At 47.7% G+C, this 25,847-nt stretch overlaps 1 protein-coding gene across 1 annotated transcript; it reads right to left on the bottom strand.

The window, feature by feature from the left end:
• trappc8 (trafficking protein particle complex subunit 8) lies at window positions 1-24,265 on the bottom strand. Its single transcript, XM_079220662.1, has 30 exons — window positions 24,027-24,265; window positions 20,548-20,748; window positions 18,863-18,946; window positions 16,907-16,996; window positions 15,745-15,919; window positions 15,503-15,656; window positions 15,321-15,411; window positions 14,536-14,798; window positions 13,541-13,656; window positions 13,304-13,454; window positions 12,460-12,560; window positions 12,073-12,178; window positions 11,657-11,788; window positions 10,832-11,056; window positions 9,786-9,891; window positions 8,657-8,851; window positions 7,496-7,668; window positions 7,336-7,410; window positions 5,959-6,064; window positions 5,716-5,873; window positions 4,834-5,267; window positions 4,422-4,578; window positions 4,247-4,343; window positions 4,052-4,120; window positions 3,915-3,973; window positions 3,182-3,364; window positions 2,807-2,908; window positions 2,268-2,407; window positions 1,414-1,503; window positions 1-944 (listed from the first exon to the last, which is right to left on the bottom strand). The coding sequence occupies exons 1-30, from the start codon at window positions 24,181-24,183 to the stop codon at window positions 710-712; spliced, it is 4,425 nt and encodes a 1,474-aa protein (XP_079076788.1). The 5' UTR covers window positions 24,184-24,265; the 3' UTR covers window positions 1-709.
• Between the last annotated feature and the right edge of the window lie 1,582 nt (window positions 24,266-25,847).

Here is a 25,847-nt window from a genome sequence, read left to right on the forward strand (position 1 = left end):
AAATATAATACATCATTTTCAGAAAAGCTGTCAAGTCAATGCATACAAGAGCTCGATCACAACAGGTTAAATACACAGGATGGAGGGGCCGACACACGGAGGGACATCACAGAGGGTGAGGGCAGATGGAGGGGTGAGGGCAGATGGAGGGGTGAGGAAACATTCAGGGTGTAAACAGCTCTCGTTAAAAGAATTTAAAACTTCAGCTCGGTCCATCAGGAACTTCACACACGCGGTTCCTCCAGAGTTCTGTATGTTTGCAGGTTGGAGTCGTTGCGTCGGTCCGGACGCACAGCGATGCATCCAGTGAGGCGAGCCCTCTTGTCCCCCCACACACACAGACACACACACACACAGACACACACAGTGTCAACCCCAGCCTGTGTCTGCCGAGCTTTCGTTAGCTTCCAAACTCCAGGGTGCGTTTGAGATGCTGGCGGCGGGCGGGTGGAGACAGTGGAGCGGGCGGGTGGAGACAGTGGAGCGGGCGGGTGGAGACAGTGGAGCGGGCGGGTGGAGACAGTGGACCTGTGTGTTGACGAGAGGGCCTCGCTCAGAGAACGCAACATGCGAGGACTCCTTGACGTGTGGCGGAAGAAACTGAATCAGTTGAGCTCGTCGCTCTGAGCCGTTCAATAAACCGCTCTGTTTCGTGAGGCGGTGCAACGTGTCCGCGCCCCGCCGTGCGGCACCAGGAAGAAGACCCGGCTCAGGCGCCGGTGATGATGATGAGGGCGGGGCTGGCCGCCTGCTGGCTCGTCTCGCAGGCGGCGCCCTGCGCGGCCGGCTTGGCGAACACCCGCGGCGTGTTGAGGTTGTAGACGCCGGCCTGGAGGAAGCAGGCCCTCAGGGTCACACACAGAAGCTCCCGGGCCGCCAGCTGCAGCTTGTACTGGGTCTGACCCACCCAGGTGAAGGAGCTGTGCAGCTCCACGGACTCAGGGCTGCAAGAAGCAGGAGAGGATCAGGAGACTGGACCACTGTCACATGGTATTTAAAAAGTGAGTAAATGTAGTATTTAAACTAACAATGAGATTACAAAGCATACAGTAAACCTTAAATGACAAATGAATGAGACAATAGTTTGATTAAAAGAATAAACATTTATATAGATGCCTGCTTATATTTTGAGTCTTTCTTTTAAAAGCATATTCATTATTTCAAACTCAGCGTAAATGAACGTCATGAACACATGAATATAACACATTTACATGACTTTTACTAAACCTTTGGGATTTTATTTTATTTTTCTTCAAGGACTTTTCCAGGCCTGGAAATAACCATTTTAAAATTCCATGACCGTAAGAACCCTGTGAATGGGTCTGTAACCTTTCTGAATGTCCTGCACACACACACACACACACACACACACACACACACACCTCATCTCATCTCATCTACAAAGACACGTACCTGCTGCTTTTGTGCCTCAAGTCGATGAGGACGTCCACTGGAGCCGAGGAGCAGTTAGACAGAGTCAACGTGACCGGAACCACACAGAGACTGGAGGAGAGAAAACAACCTCCATCACACACACACACACACACAAGAGGAGAGAGGAGAAGAGCTAACAACCTCCATCACACACACACACACACACACACACACACACACACACACACACACACACACACACACACACACACACACACACACACACACACACTAGAGGACAGAGGAGAAGAGCTAACAACCTCCATCACACACACACTAGAGGAGAGAGAAGAGCTAACAACCTCCATCACACACACACACACACTAGAGGAGAGAGAAGAGCTAACAACCTCCATCACACACACTAGAGGAGAAGAGCTAACAACCTCCATCACACACACACTAGAGGAGAAGAGCTAACAACCTCCATCACACACACACTAGAGGAGAAGAGCTAACAACCTCCATCACACACACACTAGAGGAGAGCTAACAACCTCCATCACACACACTAGAGGAGAGAGAAGAGCTAACAACCTCCATCACACACACACTAGAGAAGAGCTAACAACCTCCATCACACACACACTAGAGGAGAGCTAACAACCTCCATCACACACACACTAGATAGAGGAGAAGAGCTAACAACCTCCATCACACACACACACACTAGAGGAGAGAGAAGAGCTAACAACCTCCATCACACACACACTAGAGAAGCGAAGCAGCTTCACCAACAACCTCATGGAGCTACAGCCCTGCAGGTCACAAGTATGTACTGCACAGGACACATTTCTCTCACACACACTTCTCGCTCACACACACAGCCTCACCTCTCCTGGACAAAGGTGTGTGTGTAGGTCTCGGGGTAGTGCAGGTTGGTCTTGATGAGTTGGGACAGCTCTGCAGAGGGCGGGGCCACAGGAGCAGGAAGCTCTGATTTAAACTTGAGCAGCACCATCTCCTGGGCTTCCTGCAACACACACACACACACACACACACCTCATCCAATCAGTTTATAAATGACACCAAACACGGTTCACACCCCACAGAACCCAGGTCTATTTGAAGCTTACATTAGAGACATCATGTGTTTATAATCCTGTTTAATAACAATATGTGGTCACATGTTTGATCTGCTCTCGTTTTGCCCGGTCAACTTCTTTACTACAAGCTCAACACTTCCTGTATCCCTTTCAGATTAAAAGCCCATTGGACAGAATCCTTTGTGTCCTGACGGAGCTTTTATTGTGAAACTTTTGAGTGACATCTCTCTCATACATTCTATAACACATGTTGTATAGAACTGTGTGTGTGTGTGTGTGTGTGTGTGTGTGTGTGTGTGTGTGCGTGTGTGTGTGTGTGTGTGTACCTCTTTGGGAGTCAGAGAACTGGCCTCTTTGCCGATGGTCTGCAGCGCCACATGGAGCTGGCCCTCTAGGATCAGCTGTTTGTTGTCCTCCACCACATACGCCTAGACACACACACACACACACACACACACACACACACACACACACACACACACACACACTTAAGCTGAGAACAAAATATAAACACCTTGGGATTCCTCACAGACGGGCAACATCTGTATACATGAGCAGAATGATAAACATGACAGGAATCCTGTTTGAGTCTCAAGAGACGACGTCCTGAACAGAACATGAACATTCATTCCGTCTCACACGGGACACACAATACACACAATACACACTGCTGCTACACACCGGGCGCTCTGCGGCCGTACCTTCCAGATGACGATGATGTTGAGGTCCAGCTCGTTGCACTTCCTGACGATGCTGCCGAGGTCGGCCGTCTGGCTGCGGCTGCCGGCCGGCGTCCTGGAGGACGTGGGCTCCACCCGAGGAGCCGCAGGGGGCCGGCAGCCGCGGAAGAAGAAGTCTCCACAGGGAGTGGAGGCGCTGAGGATCTGCAAAAGAGCCACAACTGCTCTGAGAACATTCAGAGGACATTACATATCTGGAAGGAGAGTCAAATGCTTGATGTGTCTGAATGTAGTCACAGATGTTTTCAACTCAAAAAACTTAGAATAATGAGATATGAGGTATTTTTGCATTCAATACTTTTTGTAAATATACTTATTTATTTATAATAAACCAAGTCAAGTTATATGTGTATATCCTTTGTTCACACATTATTTAGAAAATGTATATTTCTCATTGTTCACATAAAAACGTGCCAGAATAAACAGCTTCAGTCTATTGCATTTATTGCTCTGGCTGAGTAGTTATACTCTAGGTTTCATTTATTTAGAATAGTTGACTTGTTTTCACTAAGAATTAAAAGTTCATTGCTCTTTGAAAGTGTGTTCTTCACTATATCAATGGCATAGAATGACAATAATATTGTTTATCACAGTTATTTGTGGGATGTTTGGTCAAACATACGTAGTTATCGTGACAGGCCTATACAAATAAATAATTAAACTGACGACGACGTTTATCTTTGTATTTGTTTACCCGTTCGTTTCCCAGATTCAGGTCTGCAAAGGTGTATTTCTCTACGGCAGTCGAGGCAGCTGGAGACAAAACAGACAAATCAGCTCCTAACCGAAGCTAGTGATATTTTTGTATGTATTTCTATGTATTTATGGTACCCTGGTGGGGCTTGCATCGAGTGGCTCTGAAACACAGCTTGGCTCTTTCTCTGCTGGTGAGTTTACAGTCTGGGAGGAAAGGAGACAGAGAAGCTGTGACATCCTGGGCTGAAGTGCCTTGCTCAAGGGGCAGAGGGAGCCTTCAGGTGGCATTAAACCTCACGCTGCTTCAGCAGAGACAATAAAAGGACAAACCTTTGTCGTTGGCCGGGTTGATACACTTGTGGAGGCGCCAGTGCCGACTGCTGCTGGACACCTGGATGATGTGGAACTCTCGCACGGCGGGTTCACTCTGGGGCCGGAGGAGGAGGATTACAACCACGCTCAACGAGCTGCAGACTGTGAAGGGTTGCATGCTGGGTAATCTCACCGTATTGATGTTCTCCACGTCCACGAAGACCAGCGTTCCGCCGCTGCCTTTGTCGTCCACGCCGTGATGCGGGGGGACGCTGCTGCGGCACGCCGACGCCTGAACGCTCAGAGAGCGGCTGGCACAGATGAACACCGTGTGGCGCAACACCCGATGACTTCAGACAGGCAGAGAGACAGACAGAGAGGCAGAGAGACAGACAGAGAGGCAGACAGACAGACAGACAGACAGACAGACAGACAGACAGACAGAGAGGCAGAGAGACAGACAGACAGACAGACAGACAGACAGACAGACAGACAGACAGGCAGGCAGACAGACAGACAGACGTTAGTGCAGCGATGGTGAAGAGACCTCAGGTAGGATTGAAGTAAACGAAGGGAATTGGCTAACCATAAGCAGCCCGTGTCACCTGATCTTGAGGCCCTTCTCCGTGCTCTCGTAGTAGAACAGGAAGTGGATCTCATGGACGCCCTCCTGGTCCGGTCCCCTGAGCCAGAGCGGCAGCTGGGTGGACTCGCCCGGCTGCAGCGCGCTGCCCTCTATCGGGATGGCCATCGCTCCGGCCGGCTGGCTGAAGTCCTCCGCCGACACCAGCGTCTCGGACGCCACCGAGCCCGGCCGGCGGGCCGTGGCCGTGGTCTTGTAGGCCGAGCAGTTCTCGGCCGAGGTCGGGCTGACGGGCGTGAGGGGCGTCGCCGTCTGGCTGCCAAACGTGAAGAAGTCCGGGTGCGTGGACGCCACCCGCAGGCCGCGCAGGGCGACGCCGCTGACGTTACAGAACTCCACGTAGGCCTTCCTGATCTCACCGCACAGCAGAGCCGTGGGGAACTGCAGGAAGAAGACCTGACACACACACACACACACACACACAATCTCCTGAATTAATACTCTGCGCTCTACATATCTTTCTTCCCTGTTATTCCCTGTTACATTGTGAGGATGAAAATGGGACAAAGTGACAATAACTGGCAGTTTTTTCACTGCTTATGTTAGTTTACGATAATCAGAGAACCAATACCACTGACTGCTTTTAAAACTAGAATGAAAGAGGCAGGTTCCCAAAAATGTAAATGTTTCTTAAATTGACTGTCTCTTAGCTTTTAGTCTCTTTTAACTTGTGTTTTCTGTCTGTAACTATGTGTTTCTTATGCTGCTGCCTGTCTTGGTCAGGTCTCCCTCCAAAAAGAGATGTTTAATCTCAATGGGGCTCTCCTGGTTAAATAAAGGTTTAAATAAATAAATAGCAATCCTGGTTCAGGGGCAATAAAACGGGATGCGTGTGTCAGCGTACCTCCATTAGGGGCATGGGTGGAGTTATGATGGGCTCCAGTCTCCGATCCTGACCGTGTTGAACCAGCATCTTCTCCTCTTTGGTCTGGTTCAGGCGGGGACCCTGGATCTTCAGGTCCTGTCTGCCCCGAACCACCATGGGCTCCAGCGCCGGCTGGCCTGTGGACCGGAGCAGAGAAACGGTTTCCTCCCAAACATGGTGACGCGACACAAGACGCCATACTAAACAAGGTAAAGTCTGTACCTTCAGAGCTGGGCGCCGGCTCTGCAGAGGAGGCGGCCGCCAGGTTGTACACCACACCCACGATGTTCAGCTGGCCGGTTCTGTGGGGCAGCAGCCGGAGTCGAGCCTGGGGTCAAAGGTCACAGTGACTGATAGCGGCAAACGACTGGAGGTTAATCAGTCTCCGGTATCACATGATGATGAGGAACAGCCCCAAGTAGTACGTGTTGGCTATTTAAAAGACTCTTCACAGACATTTGAATGGTCTTTATGCATTTTAAATATAAACATCCCTTCAACAGGCCTGGTAGCCTGAGCACACAGTCACTGCATGCACATGCACGGCTTTAGGATCAGCTTTCTGCAGGAACCGCATCCCTAAAAGTCTTGTCTAGAAGAAACCTGGTTCAGGGTGAGGCGTCTCAGACCTGCTGCATTTCTCCTGGAGAGAGCAATGTGTTGGCCATGTAATCTGGTTTCTATGTGGCTCTATTACATGGAGCATGTGCAGGCAGACAGACAGAGTCAGGGAGACAGACAGGGAGACAGACAGACAGACAGACAGACAGGCATGGAGACAGACAGACAGACAGGCAGACACAGACAGACAGGGAGACAGACAGACAGACAGAGACAGGGAGACAGACAGACAGAGACAGGGAGACAGACAGACAGACAGGGAGACAGACAGACAGACAGGGAGACAGACAGACAGACAGACAGACAGGGAGACAGACAGACAGACAGACAGACAGACAGACAGGGAGACAGACAGGGAGACAGACAGGGAGACAGACAGACAGACAGGGAGACAGACAGACAGACAGACAGACAGGGAGACAGACAGACAGGGAGACAGACAGACAGACATGGAGACACAGACAGGGAGACACAGACAGGGAGACAGACAGACAGACAGACAGACAGGCATGGAGACAGACAGTGCGTCTAATCATTACAATCAGGCTAAATGTAATGATTAGGCTTATTACAGTCCTGAGAATCCACAGATAGTGGATTTTGTTCTCAGAGCATTTGATTCATTGATTGCTGTGTGGATACAAGGAGAATTTCATCAAATAGAAAACGTTTTTGAAGAAGATCACCGACCCTGCACTTTATATAAGAACGCTATTCTTCTCAAATAAACTCAGGGTAGAAACTAAATCAGATTTCTGACCTTCTCAGTCATTCTCAGTCAAATAGTGAGCTTATTGAACATGAAGATGCTGCTGAGCTGGGATACATCAGGCTGATGCTTTCTTTGTCTCCACTCCATCACACACACACACACACACACACACACACACACACACACACACACACACACACACACACACACACACACACACACACACACACACCCCTGTCTCTGCACTGATCTCTCAGAGCCCTTACCAGTTTGGTCTCCTCTGGTCCCATTAGAAACTCCTGGATGATCTCTGTGGTGACGACGTCGTCTCTCTGCGTTGTCTGCAACAAGGAAACGGACATTGAAGAGACCGTGGGAACCGTAGCTTCTGGTTTTCACAGCCTCCATGCGACGGTGGCAGCTCACCCCTTCAGGTAGCGTCTCCTCGTTGGTGACGGCCTCTCCTGCCGACTCTTCCTCCGTCTTCTCCTCGGATGGAGTCGCCCCCTCGGCGGTGAACCTCCAGAGCAGCGAGAGGTTGGACAGAGCCAGAGGAACCTTCAGAGGGTTCCTGAACGACAGCTCCACTATGATGGGCTCTGTGGGGACAGAAAGATGGTGTACTGGCAAGGAAACGCTGGGAAAGAGAAGATCGTGACTCCTGATCGGTCGGCAAGCGTCCGTACGTCCGAACACCCAAAAAAACATCGACACAGCAGCATAGCATCGCGATATTTTGCGTGCCAATATTGTATCGATACACGTAAGCCAGGTATCTATGTTTTATTATATAAATTATAAACTTTTTGGTCCTAGAATAATACAATGAATTGCTTTTTCAGCCCACTAGATGGTGCTGTGTTGTTCTGGTGCGGTCAGCAGAGGTCCCGGGTCAGCGTGACGGTAGGAAGTTGGTCAAAACAAAAATGGAAATTAGAAACTAGAAATGCGCCGTCCACGTTTAAAATCAAACGTCTGGACTTGGACCTGTACTTGTCCAGCGCTTTTCTAGTCTTCCGACCACTCAACGCGCTTTAACACTATGACATCATTCACCCATTCACACCCTGATGGGAGGAGCTACCATGAAGGAACCACATCAGATTATCAACCATTCATACGCGGAGCAATTTAGGGTTAAGTGTCTTGCTCAAGGACACATCGACATGGGCTAGCGGAGCCGGGGATCGGACTGCCGATCCTCTGGTTGAAGGTCGACCCTGCTCACCACTGAGCCACAGTCGCCCCACTTCCTGTCACTCGTAGCGCCGCTGCTGCATAGCTAAATAAATCGCAATACTCAATATATCGCAGAATCGTGATAATATCGCAGTATCGCGATAACAGCACAGTGTCGCGATAACAGCACAGTATCGCGATAACAGCACAGTATCGCGATAACATCCCAGTATCGTGATAACAGCACAGTATCGCGATAACAGCACAGTGTCGCGATAACAGCACAGTATCGCGATAACAGCACAGTGTCGTGATAACAGCACAGTATCGTGATGATATCGTCCTGGGACCTCTGGTGATCCCCACCCATATAGGGAGTAAAGGTCCAGGTGGTCGAGCAGCTCGTACCCTCGGCCACCGCCAGTGGGAAGCGCAGGTTGTCCGTCTGGCTGTTCAGGCAGCACTGGGTGGGCTGGAAGGCGGCTGGCACGACGCCCCTGTTGGCTGCAGCCACCAGCTGCTCCTCCAGGTGGCACCACATGAGCGCCAGGTCCTGGTCGTACTCCTGGTCCAGAGACACGTGAGTGGCTGCCTGCTTCTCGCCTGCACACATCAGGGATTTATCATTATAATGGATATAATAATATATATATGCATTTCCTCAGTCACTCTTACACTTAGACAGAGGAGAGATCTCAGACAGAGAGGAGACAAGGAGACATCTCAGACAGAGGAGACTAGGAGAGATCTCAGACAGAGGAGACAAGGAGAGATCTCAGACAGAGGAGACAAGGAGAGATCTCAGACAGAGAGGAGACATCTCAGTCAGAGAGAAGACGAGATCTCAGTCAGAGAGGAGACGAGGAGACATCTCAGACAGAGGAGACAAGGAGAGATCTCAGACAGAGAGGAGACATCTCAGTCAGAGAGAAGACGAGATCTCAGTCAGAGAGGAGACGAGATCTCAGTCAGAGAGGAGACGAGGAGAGATCTCAGACAGAGAGGAGAGATCTCAGACAGAGAGCAGACGAGGAGAGATCTCAGACAGAGAGGAGACGAGGAGAGATCTCAGACAGAGAGGAGACGAGGAGAGATCTCAGACAGAGAGGAGACGAGGGGAGATCTCAGACAGAGAGGAGAGATCTCAGACAGAGAGCAGACGAGGAGAGATCTCAGACAGAGAGGAGACGAGGAGAGATCTCAGACAGAGAGGAGACGAGGGGAGATCTCAGACAGAGAGGAGACGAGGGGAGATCTCAGACAGAGAGGAGACGAGGGGAGATCTCAGACAGAGAGGAGACGAGGGGAGATCTCAGACAGAGAGGAGACGAGGGGAGATCTCAGACAGAGAGGAGACGAGGGGAGATCTCAGACAGAGAGGAGACGAGGAAACATCTCAGACAGAGAGGAGACAAGGAGAGATCTCAGATAGAGGAGACAAGGAGAGATCTCAGACAGAGGAGACAAGGAGAGATCTCAGACAGAGAGGAGACGAGGGGAGATCTCAGACAGAGAGGAGACATCCTCTTCATGTTACCTTCTGCAAAGCGGCGTTCGTGTCCGAAGTAGACCCTTGTGGCCGAGCTGTGGATGCAGGGCAGAGGCAGCTGGGGGAGGTCGTCTTCATTTCCCTCCACCACACTCTGAAACACACACACACACACACACACACAGTGAATAGGAAAGCTTTTAATTGATAAAATGGTGGCTCGTTTACATGTTGATATTATTATGTAAATCTGTAAAATCTGGAAGATATTCTGCTGTCTTTCCTAATCTGAGGAGTCATGTCGATGTAAATCAGAATTCCCTCATGTGTGTAGTCCCTCTCCGGCCACGTACTCTCTGAGGTCACCTTGTACACGTAGAGGTACCCTCTGGTCACCTTGTACACGTAGAGGTACCCTCTGGTCACCTTGTACACGTAGAGGTACCCTCTGGTTACCTTGTACACGTAGAGGCACCCTCTGGTCACCTTGTACACGTAGAGGCACCCTCTGGTCACCTTGTACACGTAGAGGCACCCTCTGGTTACCTTGTACACGTAGAGGCACCCTCTGGTCACCTTGTACACGTAGAGGCACCCTCTGGTCACCTTGTACACGTAGAGGCACCCTCTGGTCACCTTGTACACGTAGAGGCACCCTCTGGTTACCTTGTACACGTAGAGGTACTCTCTGGTTACCTTGTACACGTAGAGGTACCCTCTGGTTACCTTGTACACGTAGAGGTACTCTCTGAGGTCACCTTGTACACGTAGAGGTACCCTCTGGTTACCTTGTACACGTAGAGGTACTCTCTGAGGTCACCTTGTACACGTAGAGGTACCCTCTGAGGTTACCTTGTACACGTAGAGGTACTCTCTGAGGTCACCTTGTACACGTAGAGGTACCCTCTGGTTACCTTGTACACATAGAGGTACCCTCTGGTTACCTTGTACACGTAGAGGTACCCTCTGGTTACCTTGTACACGTAGAGGTACCCTCTGGTTACCTTGTACACGTAGAGGTACCCTCTGGTTACCTTGTACACGTAGAGGTACCCTCTGGTCACCTTGTACACGTAGAGGTACCCTCTGGTTACCTTGTACACGTAGAGGTACTCTCTGAGGAAGGCTCCCTGCTGGGTGGCCGTCTGCCTGCTGTCGTTGGTGAGGATCTGCCTGAAGGCCGTCACGGCGCTCTCCGGTTGGCTGAGCGTGAAGGACTGGCGGCCGATGGTGAAGTTGATGTGGTCCTCCGCCAGAGACCAGCCCCGGTCCTTGTACACCTGCATGGCCTGGCAGTAGCAGCGCAGTGCGTGCCTCCGCTAAGGAAGAGACGGCAGGAAGCAGAAGAGGAGGTGAGGAGCGAAGGTTTCATAATGGAGTGCTGAACTTGGTCCAAAATGTTGTCTTCATGACTCTTAACCCTTTGAAAACAGCAACCTGTTTCATCTATTTTCTGTCATTTTTCAATTTTTTAACCAAAAAACACGTTTTTTTGGACTGAATATGCTTCATAACATGTCAATGCTTTGCTGGATTGTGTTTATTGGTTGCTTTAGGTCTTAATATTTCGAAGAAAAGGGCACTATCAGCCTGTGGGTTGATGTTAAGGCACCAAACAATACTCTTTTGGAGGAATCTTGTTCATACTCAAGCTTTATGTTCATGGTTAAGGTCAAAATAAGTGGGTTTTTTGCTAATATATTTTTTTTTCCCAAGAATTTTCTGATTATTTGGTGCATCAGATCAAACAAGTGCAACCGCGACACAAGTCAGACGATGATCAACTGTACACACAACCATCCAGAACATGTTCAGTGTTCTATGATGCTGAACACGAACAGAAAGGGAAGCGTTTGCAGTGGTTCAGATGGAGCTGGAACACCAGCGCTGGGTTGGACCGCCACAGTTGAAGGGCTCACCTGTCCTGCTTTGCTGAACCGATGACCGGCCAGGATCATGTGGAAGGCGAACTTGCGCACCATGGGATTGCGCATGTTGATGAAGCAGTGGGCGGCCTGCTCCAGCAGCAGAGCACTGCGCAGGTCAGAGTCCTGCACACGAGGAATAAAGAATGAATCCACTAAGCTTACATGATTAATCTACTTTTATAAAAGGACATGAACGGTGAACTGTACTCCGGCCTCTGGATTTACTGTTACAAGGACTGTGATCAATGAAAATGCAGATCCAACTGTTCCGTTAGCATAAAATCAGATCAGTATTACTCAGATCAACTGCATATGGTGGTGTTTTTTTAATCTATGACAGTTCTCCTAAAACTAGCTTTAAATAACACTGAAGTGGAACTGCATCCTAAGGATGAGGGTCTGCTCACCTCGCTGGTCATCTTGATGAGGAGAGTCGCAGCGTCAGAGTATTTGACCTGACTCTTGAGGATCTCAGCACTGAGTAACGCACAGCGCTCAGCCAGCACCATGTTCCTGTGGAGGCAGAGAACGCATTAGTTGGGATACTTTGGGTTCTGAAGTGAGGTGGTATGAGGTACCTCTGCACAGGCATGTATTACTACAGGAGATGGAGTTTATTCTCAGTGTATCTATGAACCCAGAGAATCACTGGAGCTGAAACCCCTACAGTCTAAAAGTCAGGAAGCTAGACATAATAAGGTCACCTTTAGGTGCAGGAAGAAGGATTCACTTTGGCGAGCCTCTAGGTGACCTCACATTAGCACAAGGTAAAGCGTGGTGTAAGGAGGACCTACTTGCAGACGTCTCTGTACGTCTGTATGGCGGTGTCCATGTAGTGAGCTGGGTACGGTCTGGGAGCTCCAGCCTGCAGGAAGGCCGACACGGCAGCCATTTCCTACAGAGGGTCCAGGAGGAGAGGAGGACCAGAGGAAACACCAGAGGGTTACACACGGTCCCCACCAGGACAGGTAGAGAGGTAGGTATGTGTAGGTAGGGGTGTAGGTGTGTGTGTGTGTGTGTGTGTAGGAGTGTGTGTGTTTGTAGGTAGGCGGTGTGTGTAGGTAGGGTTGTGTGCGTGTGTAGATAGGGTGTGTGTGTGTGCAGGTAGGGGTGTGTGCATGTGTGTAGGTAGGGGTGCGTGCGTGTGTGTAGGTAGGGGGGGTGAGTGCATATGTGTAGGTGGGGGGGTGCGTGTGTGTAGGTAGGGGGGGTGCGTGCATGTGTGTAGGTAGGGGGGGTGCATGCATGTGTGTAGGTAGGGGGGGTGAGTGCATATGTGTAGGTGGGGGGGTGCGTGTGTGTAGGTAGGGGGGGTGAGTGCATATGTGTAGGTGGGGGGGTGCATGTGTGTAGGTAGGGGGGGTGTGTGCATGTGTGTAGGTGGGGGGGTGTGTGTGCATGTGTGTAGGTAGGGGGGTGTGTGTGTGTAGGTAGGGGTGCGTGCGTGTAGGTAGGGGGGGTGCATGTGTGTAGGTAGGGGGGGTGCATGTGTGTAGGTAGGGGGGGTGCATGTGTGTAGGTGTCCGTGTGCGTAGGTAGGGTGTGTGTGTGTGTGTGTGTGTGTGTGTGTGTGTGTGTGTGTGTGTGTGTGTGTGTGTGTGTGTGTGTGTGTGTGTGTGTGTGTGTCTGCATTCTCACCAGCGCCCCTGCAGCATACAGCATGGCCTGGTCCGACAGGAAGTCCTTCTTGGCCGTGTGGTAGCAGCTGTAGGCCAGCTCGTAGTGCTGCACCAGGAAGCACAGGTCGGCCATCTTCCTGATCTGCAGCTCCGGGGCTTCTGGGGGATATCTGACATCACAGAGGAGAGAGATCAAACAGCAGCGTGCAGAACAACATGGTGGACATGAATCCATCATGTGAAGGGAGACGCTTACAGAAGGCCACACGTGCTCTTTGGTTCACTGACGCCCTTCTCTGGAACCTTCCCTCCACCGAACCACTTCTTGGTGGCGGTGAACAGAGACCGGCTCAGACCTTTCCTGGAGACCAGCTGTGGAGACAGAAGACGCTTTAGTGAGACGGTTCAGCACGAGCCTCTGATTCCTGGATGCAACGGTTTGGGGGGAAACATGTGCTATACAGGGTTCACACACATTCTGACCAAAGGGTTTCAGGACTTTTCCATGACTTTAAACCAAATGTCCATGACAAACATTTAGTGAAGTCTGGGTGTAAACAGTAAAAAGTGAGTAAATGTAGTATTTAAACTAACAATGAGAATACAAAGCATACAGTGAACCTTAAATGACACAAATGAATGAGACAATAGTTTGATTAAAAGAATAAACATTTATATAGATGCCTGTATGTATGCCTGCTTATATTCTGAGTCTCTCTTTTAAAAGCATATTCATTATTTCAAACTCAGCGTAAATGAACGACATGAACACATGAATACAACACATTTACATGACTTTTACAACACTTTGGGGATTTTTCCAGGCCTGGAAATAACCATTTTAAAATTCCATGATTTTCCAGGTTTTCCACAACCGTAACAGCCCTGGCTATATAAGTGGCCACATGGTGGCGCCACTGCTCCCAAACCACACCAAAAACTAATAATCTTTTATTTGCATTTTATCTATTTTCAAATCTAAAAGTAGTTTGTTAAATATCCTACAAAAAAGACAAAGAAAATGAAACAGAATGCAAAAAAACCTGAAAGTTGTATTTTGCATTACTTTTAGTGGGGAGGAAATAAATAAACTTGCAACTATGTATGATTTCAGTAAATAAGCAGCTGCTGTTGTCCAAAATGATCAGACAGACTTGCATGGTGTTGATATAACCGTCTGCCTCTGTGGATCATCTCAGAGGCGACAGGAGAAGCTGGAAGGGAACGTTCACCACAGACAGGTGGAGCTACCTGGTCGTTGAGCTGCCGGATGTTCTTCTCTATGTGAGGCAGCAGGCCTCTGAAGGTGAACTCTTGGATGAACTGTCGGATGTGGTCGTGGTCGTTCAGGGCCAGACACGCCCCGTGGCTCCCTGCGCCCGCCGCCAGGCTCTCCGGATCCCTCGCCCCTTTCCTGGGCTCCGGGTTGGCGGCGCTGAGGGTGTGCAGGCTGCCCGGGCCGCTCGCCGTGTCCAGCTGGAGAGGGTGGCTGTCCAGGCTGTCGGAGGCTCCGTCTGGTGGGAAGAAATGGAGAAACTAGGCTCAAGACATGGATACCTCTGGTGTTCACTCTATCTATTTTTTTTTTTATTTAAATTTATTTATATATTTTTTTTTATTTATTTAATTTATTTGTATATAAATAAATTAAAATATATATATTTATAAAAGAAGAAAAACATATTAAATATTTTTATATATTATAAATATTTAAATATATATATATAAATAAATATATATATTATACATTTGTAATATATATTATATAGTTTTAATATATAAATATATGTTTATTCTATATATAATTTAAAAATATATTTATTTATATTTATTGTGAGTGTGCCTCCCTTCACTCTGGTGGACCCAGCAACAAGACCAGTGCAAAATTCCTCACAGTAACTGAGTTAAACAACATGTAGTTGTAAAATGATGATTTGGAATAGAGCATAAAAACCAGCTCAGACCAGTCAGAAGACAGCTGTTGTCTACACAAGAGGTTTAGTGCGGTGGCATGTTGAGCGGTAGCATTGCCAGACCTTTGTCTGTGGAGGGATGGCCGTCTCCTTCAGCTGCACCGACGTTGTTCTCCTCAGCAGCACTGCTCACCGCTGCATCGTCAAGCGCCTCCTGCAGGAAGGTCACCACGTTAACCCAGGGCACATCATACATTATATATAATATTACATTGTTAGAGCTCTGGTGGAGCTGCAGCGCTCACCTGGTTCTGCAGGTTATTCCTGTGCAGGTACTGACTCCAGGGGTCTGGGATCTGTTCGTCCTCTTCCGCCGATAAGGTGCGCGAGTTCATTTTCAACAGGTAGCAGCCCTGGTGGCCGTACCTCTGCTTCATGTCCTCGTACACGGAGTCTGCCCTGCAGGGGAGCGACACAACATGTCGTCATTCATGGCCGTTGAACAGAGAAACACGCTACACGAGGCGGAGTGGCGCTCCTTCAGTACCTCTGCTCGCCGCCCTCGCTCATGTCGTGCAGAAGGACGTAGTACTTGAGCGTGTTGGGGATGAACCACTTGGGGTTGGTGTAGTCTCCGCTGTGCTGGATCCTGTGCTGCTCCTGGGAGAGCTTGAGGAACTGCTCCACCGGGGCCGTCTCAGTGGAGGACACCACCAGCAGGCCTGCAGGACCAGAGCGTCAAGGACATACAACCACGCGGCTCCATGGCGGAGCTACCACACATACATGGCACTGGAAATAGGTTCTATATTAATATACATTTTATCTTGAACCCCGGCACTGCTTGTTTTTTTTTTTACCCAAGGTCACCTGAAAAGCATCAAGGTGGAACATGAGCATCTACTTTCCTTCTTTAACCAATAGAACACCAACCTATTTTTAGGCCCTTTCCTCTAAAATGTCATACAAACTAAAAAGGGTGTGTCTCTGCAACCACTATCTGAATAATATGGGTGTTATTAAAAAAGGTACACATGTGAGATTTAGTTCAGATGTGTAAACATCAGTCTATATGTTACTGGTTAAGAGTAAATGAAGATGACACACAGAAGAAAATGAAAAGGTTTCAGGTTCAGCTCTCAGTAAAGGTTGACTTTGATAAAGTGAAGCAGAAAAAAGGTAGAGGGTTTAGAACAGAGATCATTCAGACGAGGCCCAATAGCCCCAATGGGGCTATTTGAATGCTGTTTAAATTTTCTCATGTACCAAACCATATATTTCACTTGTATATTACTTATGGTGTTAAATACATCCAAATACAGCAGTTAGGGGCTCAGTCTGCCCCCTAGGGGGGGATGGTTTTTAAAAGGTTTTAATGTGTTCTGTATATTTTGTGTTCTCAAGGTTCATGGTTCAAGGTTTTTCTGTGACGTGAGCGACACTCAGTTGGGAAAATGTGATGTTGGTGTGTTTATTTAATGTTACAGAGACATATTTAAGATTTGGAAACCACGTTTTAAAGGGGATACACATTTTTACAAGTTTACCTGCAAGAGTCTAACTATTTTTAACTATTTCATTCACAAAAGACTTGGCTAAAGCTTCACAGAGGGAAGAGCAGTACCCGTCTGGACCAGGACTGCAATCTTATGAAAAGACCTGACCAGAGCGCGAGCAGAGGCCCGCTGTGTGCGCTGGCGGAAGGATACAGGCGAGGTAGTGGTTGAGGAACTCGTGTTCGGAGGCGGGCATCGACTGCAGGAAGTTCTCCCTGTAGGCTTCAAACCAGGGCGTGGTCGCTGGAAACACAGAGACAGAATGAGATGGAGGATTTCCTCTAACAAACAGCAATCACTACGATCTGTCTCTCCACTCTCCGTCTATTGCACCACTAGTAGAGGCACCACAATACCCTGCCTTAGAGACGGTGCTACAGCTCATTGTATTAGTAGCAGGACTTTCAGGAAGTCGGCGTTGAGGAGACGTGACGGGGCAGGGAGTGTGCAGCGCTGCAGGCAGACTGGGTGTGCCAACCGCTTTCTGCTTTCTCTCAGTTGCACACTGCAAAAACAACCAATCCCAGCTTGTCCACAAAGTGAGCGACGGCACTAAAGGACTGCAGACGGGTTAAGAGTAGTTCCTCTGCTTATGCTGCGCCGCATGAACCAAGATGGAAAACGGTCTGGCTCACACCTCAACAGCATGAGCTGCTCCACGCTGTCGTTCTGACCTTTCACAATAAAAGCCTGAGACATATATATGCCTAACAGAGCATTTCGATAAGAGGTTACTCGACTAAATAGCTCACAGTACTGATCGTACACATCTCTGCAAGGACTTAACCAGTTATGAGCAGCAGTGTGGCGTGAAGGTAGAAAGACGTGAACGTGATCTAAAGGAAGAGTTTCTCGTAAGAGCATACGGTGGTACAGTCATCCAGTCCTGGTGTTTTACAGCTTCTCATCCTCCTCTACCTTGCATTGACCGTCTAAATATTTGTTTTAATTCAAAGAAATAAAAGAAAAAAATATGTCATGTTCCATCATCTATTATTCCATTACTTTCCTGATGTTTTTTTCTTTCTAAGGGGTTGTTTCAGAATCCAATATCTGCCGAAACATGTTGATGGTCATCATTTTAGTATTGCAACACGACTACAGAATCAATAACACCGTAGTGAAGAAGGAGAGCAATGTGTTTGCTTGCGTCATCAGTAATTATCAGCTACCTGGTAACTTCTCCCATTCAGTGACGGAGCCCAGCCTCTTGATCCGACAACCTTGATCCTCGACTAATACAAAGTGGAACGTGGCGGCCATCTTTGAACGGGTTCAGGCTCTCCAACACACCGACTGTTCCAGCCCAGCCATCAATCAAGCGTTGTGGTCATGTTTATGGTCATCTAACACTGCATCAAAGAGGGAAGCAGCCACTGCACCGTGACAGTGGCTTTGTCACGGTGTTGTTCCCGTTTGACACCAAGACTGCACCTGCTTAGCTGGTACATGTGGACACAGAGAGCTAAAGAACCTTCACCCTAAAGCTCAAGTTGGGCATTGGGCAGATGGCGGCCATTATTCCCTCTCCTGAGACGCATCCGCATCAATGTCTGCTGGGTTGTGACCTTGAGAACGCTCATCTCATGGGACCCTGGCACTGAAGGGCAACAGAGGTGACGACACGGATCATGTCAATGAACGAATGTTGGAATTCACAGGTTTCTACTCTGCTGGGCAAATTATTCCAACATTTTGTTTTGAAAAGGTCTGGGATCTGTGCGACTAGAAGCAGAAGCTCACTCATCACAGCCTCTGATGAGTAACATGCACTACAGACACCAACTATATTCTACTATAAGATCCCCTCGTATTTATTCTCCTCATCTTTCCATCTGGCTCTAGAAAACTGTGCACGGCTGGTCTGAAGTCTGTTTGCATGCTTCCTTTAGAAATACCCCTTCATGTGTGGGGAAAAGGTGGATGCGTGGCTTTTGTGCATACACATTTATACATCTGGCCCCTTCTCAATAAAAACCAGTTATCATTTCAAAGTCATAGCAGAAAGCAGCCACCACAGTGTAACAAAGAGCAGAGAGACAGCTAGTGGAAACTAGAAGGAGAGAAGCTGAGAGCACTACATCTACATCAGCCAGGAGGCAGGGATACCTGTGTAGTGCTTGGAGGCGCTGACTTCAGACAGTGTTTCTTTCCAGGCACTGTACCAGGGGGCGCTAGCTTTAAGAGAGTGATCTGATAGGTGGAAGCAGACAGCCAGGGCCAGTGTTAGCAACATGCCAATTCCTTCAATGTGTCTTTATTCAGAATGAGAAGTTACAGGTGATCAAGGAAACAAAACAGGGAGGAGAAGCATTGTAGCGGCAACGGTCACATGGCCGGTCATTGTCGTTATCATTACAGCCGTCGGGTCAACGCCACCCAGGCTGTGACTCTGCTCCGTGGACTCATCAATGTTTCAGAGCGTCCTCGTGATGCGGCTGCTTCATGGTTAAATCATGCGCGATAGTGATACTCCTCAACTTAAAGGGGTTTCTAAAATGTTAGTGGCACCAACATTAGCACGTTAGCACATTGTTAAGTAGCGTTAGCACTTCTATGCTACGCTAGCTATTGACGGTATACTGAATGTCCCCGGCTTTTAAGGAACGCTGTTCCTTCATTTCATCGTCTTCTGTCTGGGGCACCAGGTGATGTGCTGGTTCACCTGTACACTGATCTGTACGATCTTTATCTTTTTAACCTGCTTTCACTGCTGAGCACCTTCACATCCTGGAAACATCCTTCAAACGTGTAACGCAGACCATTCTGTCTGCTTCTCTCTGAAATCGCATACATAACAGAATACAATTAGACTTGTTTTTTTATTTGTTCTTGTCTGAATATCCGTATTCTCACACTTGAACATCATGACAGGGAAATTAAAGTGTGTGTGTGTGTGTGTGTGTGTGTGTGTGTGTGTGTGTGTGTGTGTGTGTGTGTGTGTGAACATGATGACATCACCATGTCCAGCTGGTAAGGAAACAGTCTATCCAGATTCTTATTTGGAGGTAAAACTGAGTGTGAATGCTCTCATAATGTCGACAAATGACTGAAACCTGTCCTTTAAATACAGGGCTAGCATCAGCCACTCCTCCTCCCCGCCGGATAATAAAAACATTCCGTACACTTCATTTTAACTTTCATTTTTATATTCTACTGTAGATCCAATTGTAAATATTCATGCTCCCATTCATTGCAGTCTGTTTTATGTTTATTGTTAAATGTCCCGCCAGGACAAATTCCTTGCATGTGAAAACATACATGGCAATAAATGGTTCTGATTCTGAAACGCAAGATCGTTGCAAAACAAACTTGACGCTGAACCGACGGACGTCGAGGGTCCTGACAAAGTCTAGCATGTTAGAATTAGTTTGGCCTTCCTCCACGTGCTCGATGATGTAAACGTCTGCGGTGCGTGAGCTAGCCACATCGAGGTTTCACGACTAAAATAATCAGTTACCTCAAGTACTCTCTGGAGGATTGACCCTCCATACTGTGCGTCCAGTCATTTGTCTCTTTCTTTTAAGGCTTTTTTTCGACCAATCAGTATGACTACACATCGCTTCAGATACCTTTTTTTTTTTACATTCTTTAGCGGAAAGTCCGTTCCTTGCTAATTCTTTCTGATGACATCACGCTCGTTGTGAAAGACGGCCAGCAGTGATTGGTCAGGCACCAACGTCTCGGTTGAGTCACGGTGAGAAATGATCCCTATAAATCTCCTAATCTGACCCAGTGACTCTATATAATGTGTTGTAATGTGCATTGTTGGTGCTGCATGGGTCCATCCTTACCACTGACGTTGAGGTCGTAGTCTCCTGCCGTGATCACGTTGGTGGCGACGCCCTCTTGTGGCTGGCAGGACAACACCACTTCATTGAGCACGCGCCGCTGGGCGGGGCTTAAGGCCGTGTGTGGGCTCGTCACCACATTGTTGACACAGATGCGCAGGTTTTTCACAACCTGCACCTGGTTATTGGGGTCCCGGATGTGACCTGGAGAAGAAGAGAGACATGCATTTACTGGCGTCTACAAACTGTTTTTAAAGACATGTGTTTGTCGTGTGCATTTCCCTCGAACGAAAGATCATTGTTTTAGAAGCAAGCGGGGCGGCTGTAGCTCAGGGGGATGAGTGGTCGTCCCGAAACCACAAAGTAGCCGGCTCGATCCCCAGTCACCCCATAGCGCACATATCGAAGTGTCCCTGAGCAAAACACCCAACCCCTAACTGCTCCCCGGGCGCCCCTCAGGGCTGCCCACTGCCCCCCATCCAGGGATGGGTCAAATGCAGAGAAGAATTTCCCCAAGGGGATTTATAAAGGATACTTTCTTTCTTCAACTGCAAGTTCAAACTTTTTCCCGATCAACAGTTGCACAACCTCCGCACACAGCCCTCCCTTCCAAGTGTGGAGACAAGCTACGGTGGCCTTCAGGTGACAAAAGGTGTTAGACATGCAAAAGGCCCCATCGAGAAATTGTCAGGTATGTCTTCGGAATTTTTTTTTAAACCTGGACATGCTGCTGATTAACATCATTCCAGACAAAAGCCAACTTTTGTCATCTGTCATCTGGATTTTCTTTCATCGGAGATCCTGCTGCACCAACTCTGTTGTGTCTAGAATGAGGGGAGAAACATCCAACAGTGCCACGGCTATAGCCAGCGGAAGTCTTTTGGGACGCTCATATCTGGCCACCGTCTAGCTGAAGTCAAAATCCAGCACACGCCGTGGCAGAGACACATTTCCTCGTCCAAAAGAGGCCATTGAGAACAAGATTCTAGGCCCAGACGCTGTGAAAGAAATGGCTAAAGTTCCCCTCTTGGATAGCACACCTGACGGAGGTATTGATGATATGTGTGCTTACCAGATGGAAACTTGCATAGAAACTTGAGTCTACCAACATAAGTGAACATGCTCAACTCTTGGGCAGTGTGCATTTTGTGGATGGAGATGCCGTCAGAGAAAATGTCCTTTTGGGCAAGATATTGCTAAAAAACAACAACAACAGATGGACATTTTTTTGAGTCCCATCCTAGTAAGCATGCCAACGTCCGTCTAAACGAAACCAGCCTTCAACATGTGCCGGACTAACTGAGGTCTCGTCCCACTGAGCTGCAACACTGAAATGCGTCGTCACCATAACTACAGTCTAAAGACCACGGAAGAGAGTAGCCGTTCTACTTCTATGGTGGACATTTATCAACATTTGAATGGTAAATGTTCTGTACTTTTGACCACTCAAAGCGCTTCAACACTACACGTCATATCACAAACAGACAAAAAAGCTCATTCAGGTCAAAGATCTCCCTCTGGCGACAATGTCTGGAAAGAGCCTCTCCACACTGCTGCGTTGTGAGAGAACTGGAAAACATTTGAAAACTCTTGAGGAGAAGTTATCCTTTAATTTCCCCTCAAGCTATAGCAAATCATTTGACTGTTATGGACCCATTAGCTCACATCTTTATGAAAGGACATGACTTTACAGGAGCCATAGAAACTCATTAAAAAGGAGCCTGAGGTTGAAACTCAGCTGATCCAATATGGGACTTTTATTTATGGCCACTAATCCTGACAAACGGAGGCATTTCAACCTTGCTCCCGTTTTCCACAACATATGTGAGCTTAGCATTTAGCGCCTCACTGCTCTAAAAACTAAAGCAAGAAAGAGACAGAGAGCCGTCAAAGAATCTGGCTACGATATCAGCTTTGTGTTCATCTATACAAGGCTAGGTTTCACTCTGAGTGAGTATATCTAAAGGATGTAGAACAGGTTTATTTATGTAGCATTTGGGATGGCAGTATTCGTGTACTGGCTCTCCACCATTTGGTATCAGAGTAACATGTGTATGTTTTTTTTTTACTTGGACGAGTTGTGTTAGATAGCATTTTGCTAACATTAGCTAACTCAGTGGTTCTCAAACTGTGGGGTGCGAATGTTTACATTACGCCGTTAACAGGTTACGAATGCCCGACTCGCCGATTCTTGGCGTTTTGCTAAAAGCCTCCCTGAGGTCTTTTCTGCTGTTGCGTCTCTCAAAACAGAAAACAGATCTCAGCTCAACATTGAGCATGAATTGAAAGCGACCGTATGAAGCCTGCAACCCCGTTTTAATAATATATGTAGAGGAAAACAGCTCACTGCAGCCACCAACGTTGTTGTTATTATCTTGAAAATATATTCAGTGCAAAACAGGTTATTTGCAGCCACAATAGTTTTTCTTTTGTGCCAAATATTAGTTAGTTTTTGCACAGAGAGAACTTTATTTGCATTGTTCTAACAAAGTGAGTTAGTTAGTTAGTTGTTGTCTGATGGAGCAATCTGGTTTACTTGAAAGGGATTTCAATTTTCTTTATTCTGTTATTTGAAAAAGCACGGATGGAGGAGTCACAAGAAGTTGGACCATTTTGTTACCATTGTTTTGGGGCGCGAACATTGTTCTTCCTCCAGAGTGGGCCGTGACAGAAAAAGGTTTGAGAACAACTGAGCTAACTTAACATGTGACTCCATACAATGTCATGTGTCCGTGCCCACCACAGTGTGACTTATAGCCATGCTACCTTTGATCCAAGTAGAGCAGGAAGCGGCTAAAGTCTACCAGGTTGTGTTTACTCAACTCTCATTGGAGCACAGAAAAGGGGCGTGGCTTAGGAAGGACTAATTGACACAAGCGACTATTATCATTTTGGGCGTTATGCATTCCTCTCTTTGTGGTTATAAACGGTCTCCTTTAGACGTGAACTGGCCTCTATAGTATGTTAAAGCCGTCCCCTCTAAACAAACAAGAGCTGTGGAGGGAGGCCATCGGCCTGACAGTGACAACATGGGACTACCGGTGTTACGGTTTAATAAGCGACCGTGTCAACTGGCGGCTTTTCGTCCGAACGCGTCCGTTGTTGTCGTAGTTACAGACAGCCGTTTGAAAATAGGAAGCAAACACGTAGCTGCCCTCGTGAATGCCGCATATAATATATAATAGTATGTATGTGAGAGGGTTTGACAGTGTGTTAAAAACAAATTAAAGCGGCTTTCTCAATATCCGGCTGTCGTAACTACGACAACAACGGACGCGTTCGGCTGAAAAGTCGCCAGTTGACACGGTCGCCTGTTAACCCGTAACCCCGGGAGGCAGCCTTCCTCTCCCCGCTGCTCTACGCACACAAGCCGCCAGTCTGCTAGTTAGCATGCTAACGACGCTAGCTGCCCGCCCGAGGCTCCGCTGCGTGGCCGCCGGAGACTCCCGACGGCCCGGCGTCCCGTGACCAGCTGAGCTTACCTTCGGACGTCAGTCTGCAGAAAGGCCGCAGCAGCTCAGCGAAATTCAGGTTGTTCTTGCGAGTCACCCGCTCCGCTTCTTCGCTACACAGGACGGCCACCATCGGGACGAACGAGTCCTGGACGAACTCCTGCACGGACTGTACGCATTGGGCCATGTCGACACCAGCTAACGCGCGGAACCGAGTCAACTGTCCTGGAGAGGGAGCGAGCCGGACTATATCATGTCACTTATTCTACTCCTCCTCTATTCGCAGACGGCAGCCATGTTGAATTAGCTAACCGACTTCCTGTGTAGCGCCGAGACGATCAGGTGATGCCCGACTCCCACTTCCTGTTCCTCTCCACAGCGTGCTCTGACGTTTACCTCACATAACTACTGTACGTGGACTAGAAAGGGAATGTTTATATAGCTATATATTATTATTATTATTATTATTATTATTATTATTATTATTATTATTATTATTATTATTATCTCCTCTTTACTAATGTGCTTTTATTCTGGAGAATATTGATGACACTTTTGTCTTGCTTTGGGGGAACGCATACAGGTGTGTGTGTATAATAATATAATATATACATTTCTTTGGTACACGTTAGTGGTTCACTGCTGGTATACTTTTGGTTGTCTGGAGTGTCGACCAACCAAGCAGCAACCTCCAGTTTCTGAAAAGTGAATGCATTCTCTCTCCTGACCATCATTGGCGACTCCTCTGGTTGTATAGAAGTCTATGCGTCATGTGTTAAAGCTGCATTCTCTCTCCTGACCACCAGGGGGCGACTCCTCTGGTTGTATAGAAGTCTATGCTTGATGTGCTAAAGCTGCATTCTCTCTCCTGACCACCAGGGGGTGACTCCTCTGGTTGTATAGAAGTATATACTTAATGTGTTAAAGCTGCATTCTCTCTCCTGACCACCAGGGGGCGACTCCTCTGGTTGTATAGAAGTATATGCTTCATGTGTTAACGCTGCATTCTCTCTCCTGACCACCAGGGGGTGACTCCTCTGGTTGTATAGAAGTCTATATAAATGACTCTACTTCTCTCTTGATTATTCCCTCAGTAAACATTGTAAACATGAGTTTATGTCTCAATCTCTAGTTTCAAGTCTTCTTCAATACAGCATGATGTTCATTTAGTAAGTTATGGTCATTTAGAGTCAAGAGGATATGAACATTTGTATACAACATTGTGAATATTTACCTCTTGTTAGATCGCCAAACATATTTATATTAATCTAGGGTAAATGTGCAAAATCAAAACTAGATCTGGAGGCTGTGTGTTTATTTAAACCTAGCTATGAATGTAAAAAGGCTACTGTCTGCTACCACAGTCATTCACAATATCAATATGTGTGTATTTTCAAGAAGCATCTTTATTTAATGAAAATTGTTTGGTGAAAGTGATGTCTGCACTGTATTATTTCTCTTTGTTTTGTTTGCTTTTGTTAATCTTTTTAGGCTCCTTACTGGTTTTAACAGGCGCCATCACAACACTCCAGTTCCGGCCTCTCTCCACGGCTCCCTGTTCGTTGTAGGATTGATTTTAAGATTTTGCTGATCACTTTTAAGGAGAACCATCTGCCGCACTGTGATGAGGAATACGATGAAGATGAACACTACAGTAACCAGCGTTCGTAGGGATAGTCTGCTAGATGCTTAACTCTGCGCTAGTATCAGATGGTTATACGTATAGCTGCACAGCGTGAATCTAACTGAAATGGTGTTGCCAGTTTCACCACATATTTCAATTTGGCGTAAGGTATTGTAATTTATTTCATTTGTCTCCTGGTTGTGTGGTGAGGTGGTTGTAATACCTGC

The sequence above is a fragment of the Taurulus bubalis genome, assembly GCF_910589615.1.
Source record: "Taurulus bubalis genome assembly, chromosome: 7".
NCBI classification, from domain to species: domain Eukaryota; kingdom Metazoa; phylum Chordata; class Actinopteri; order Perciformes; family Cottidae; genus Taurulus; species Taurulus bubalis.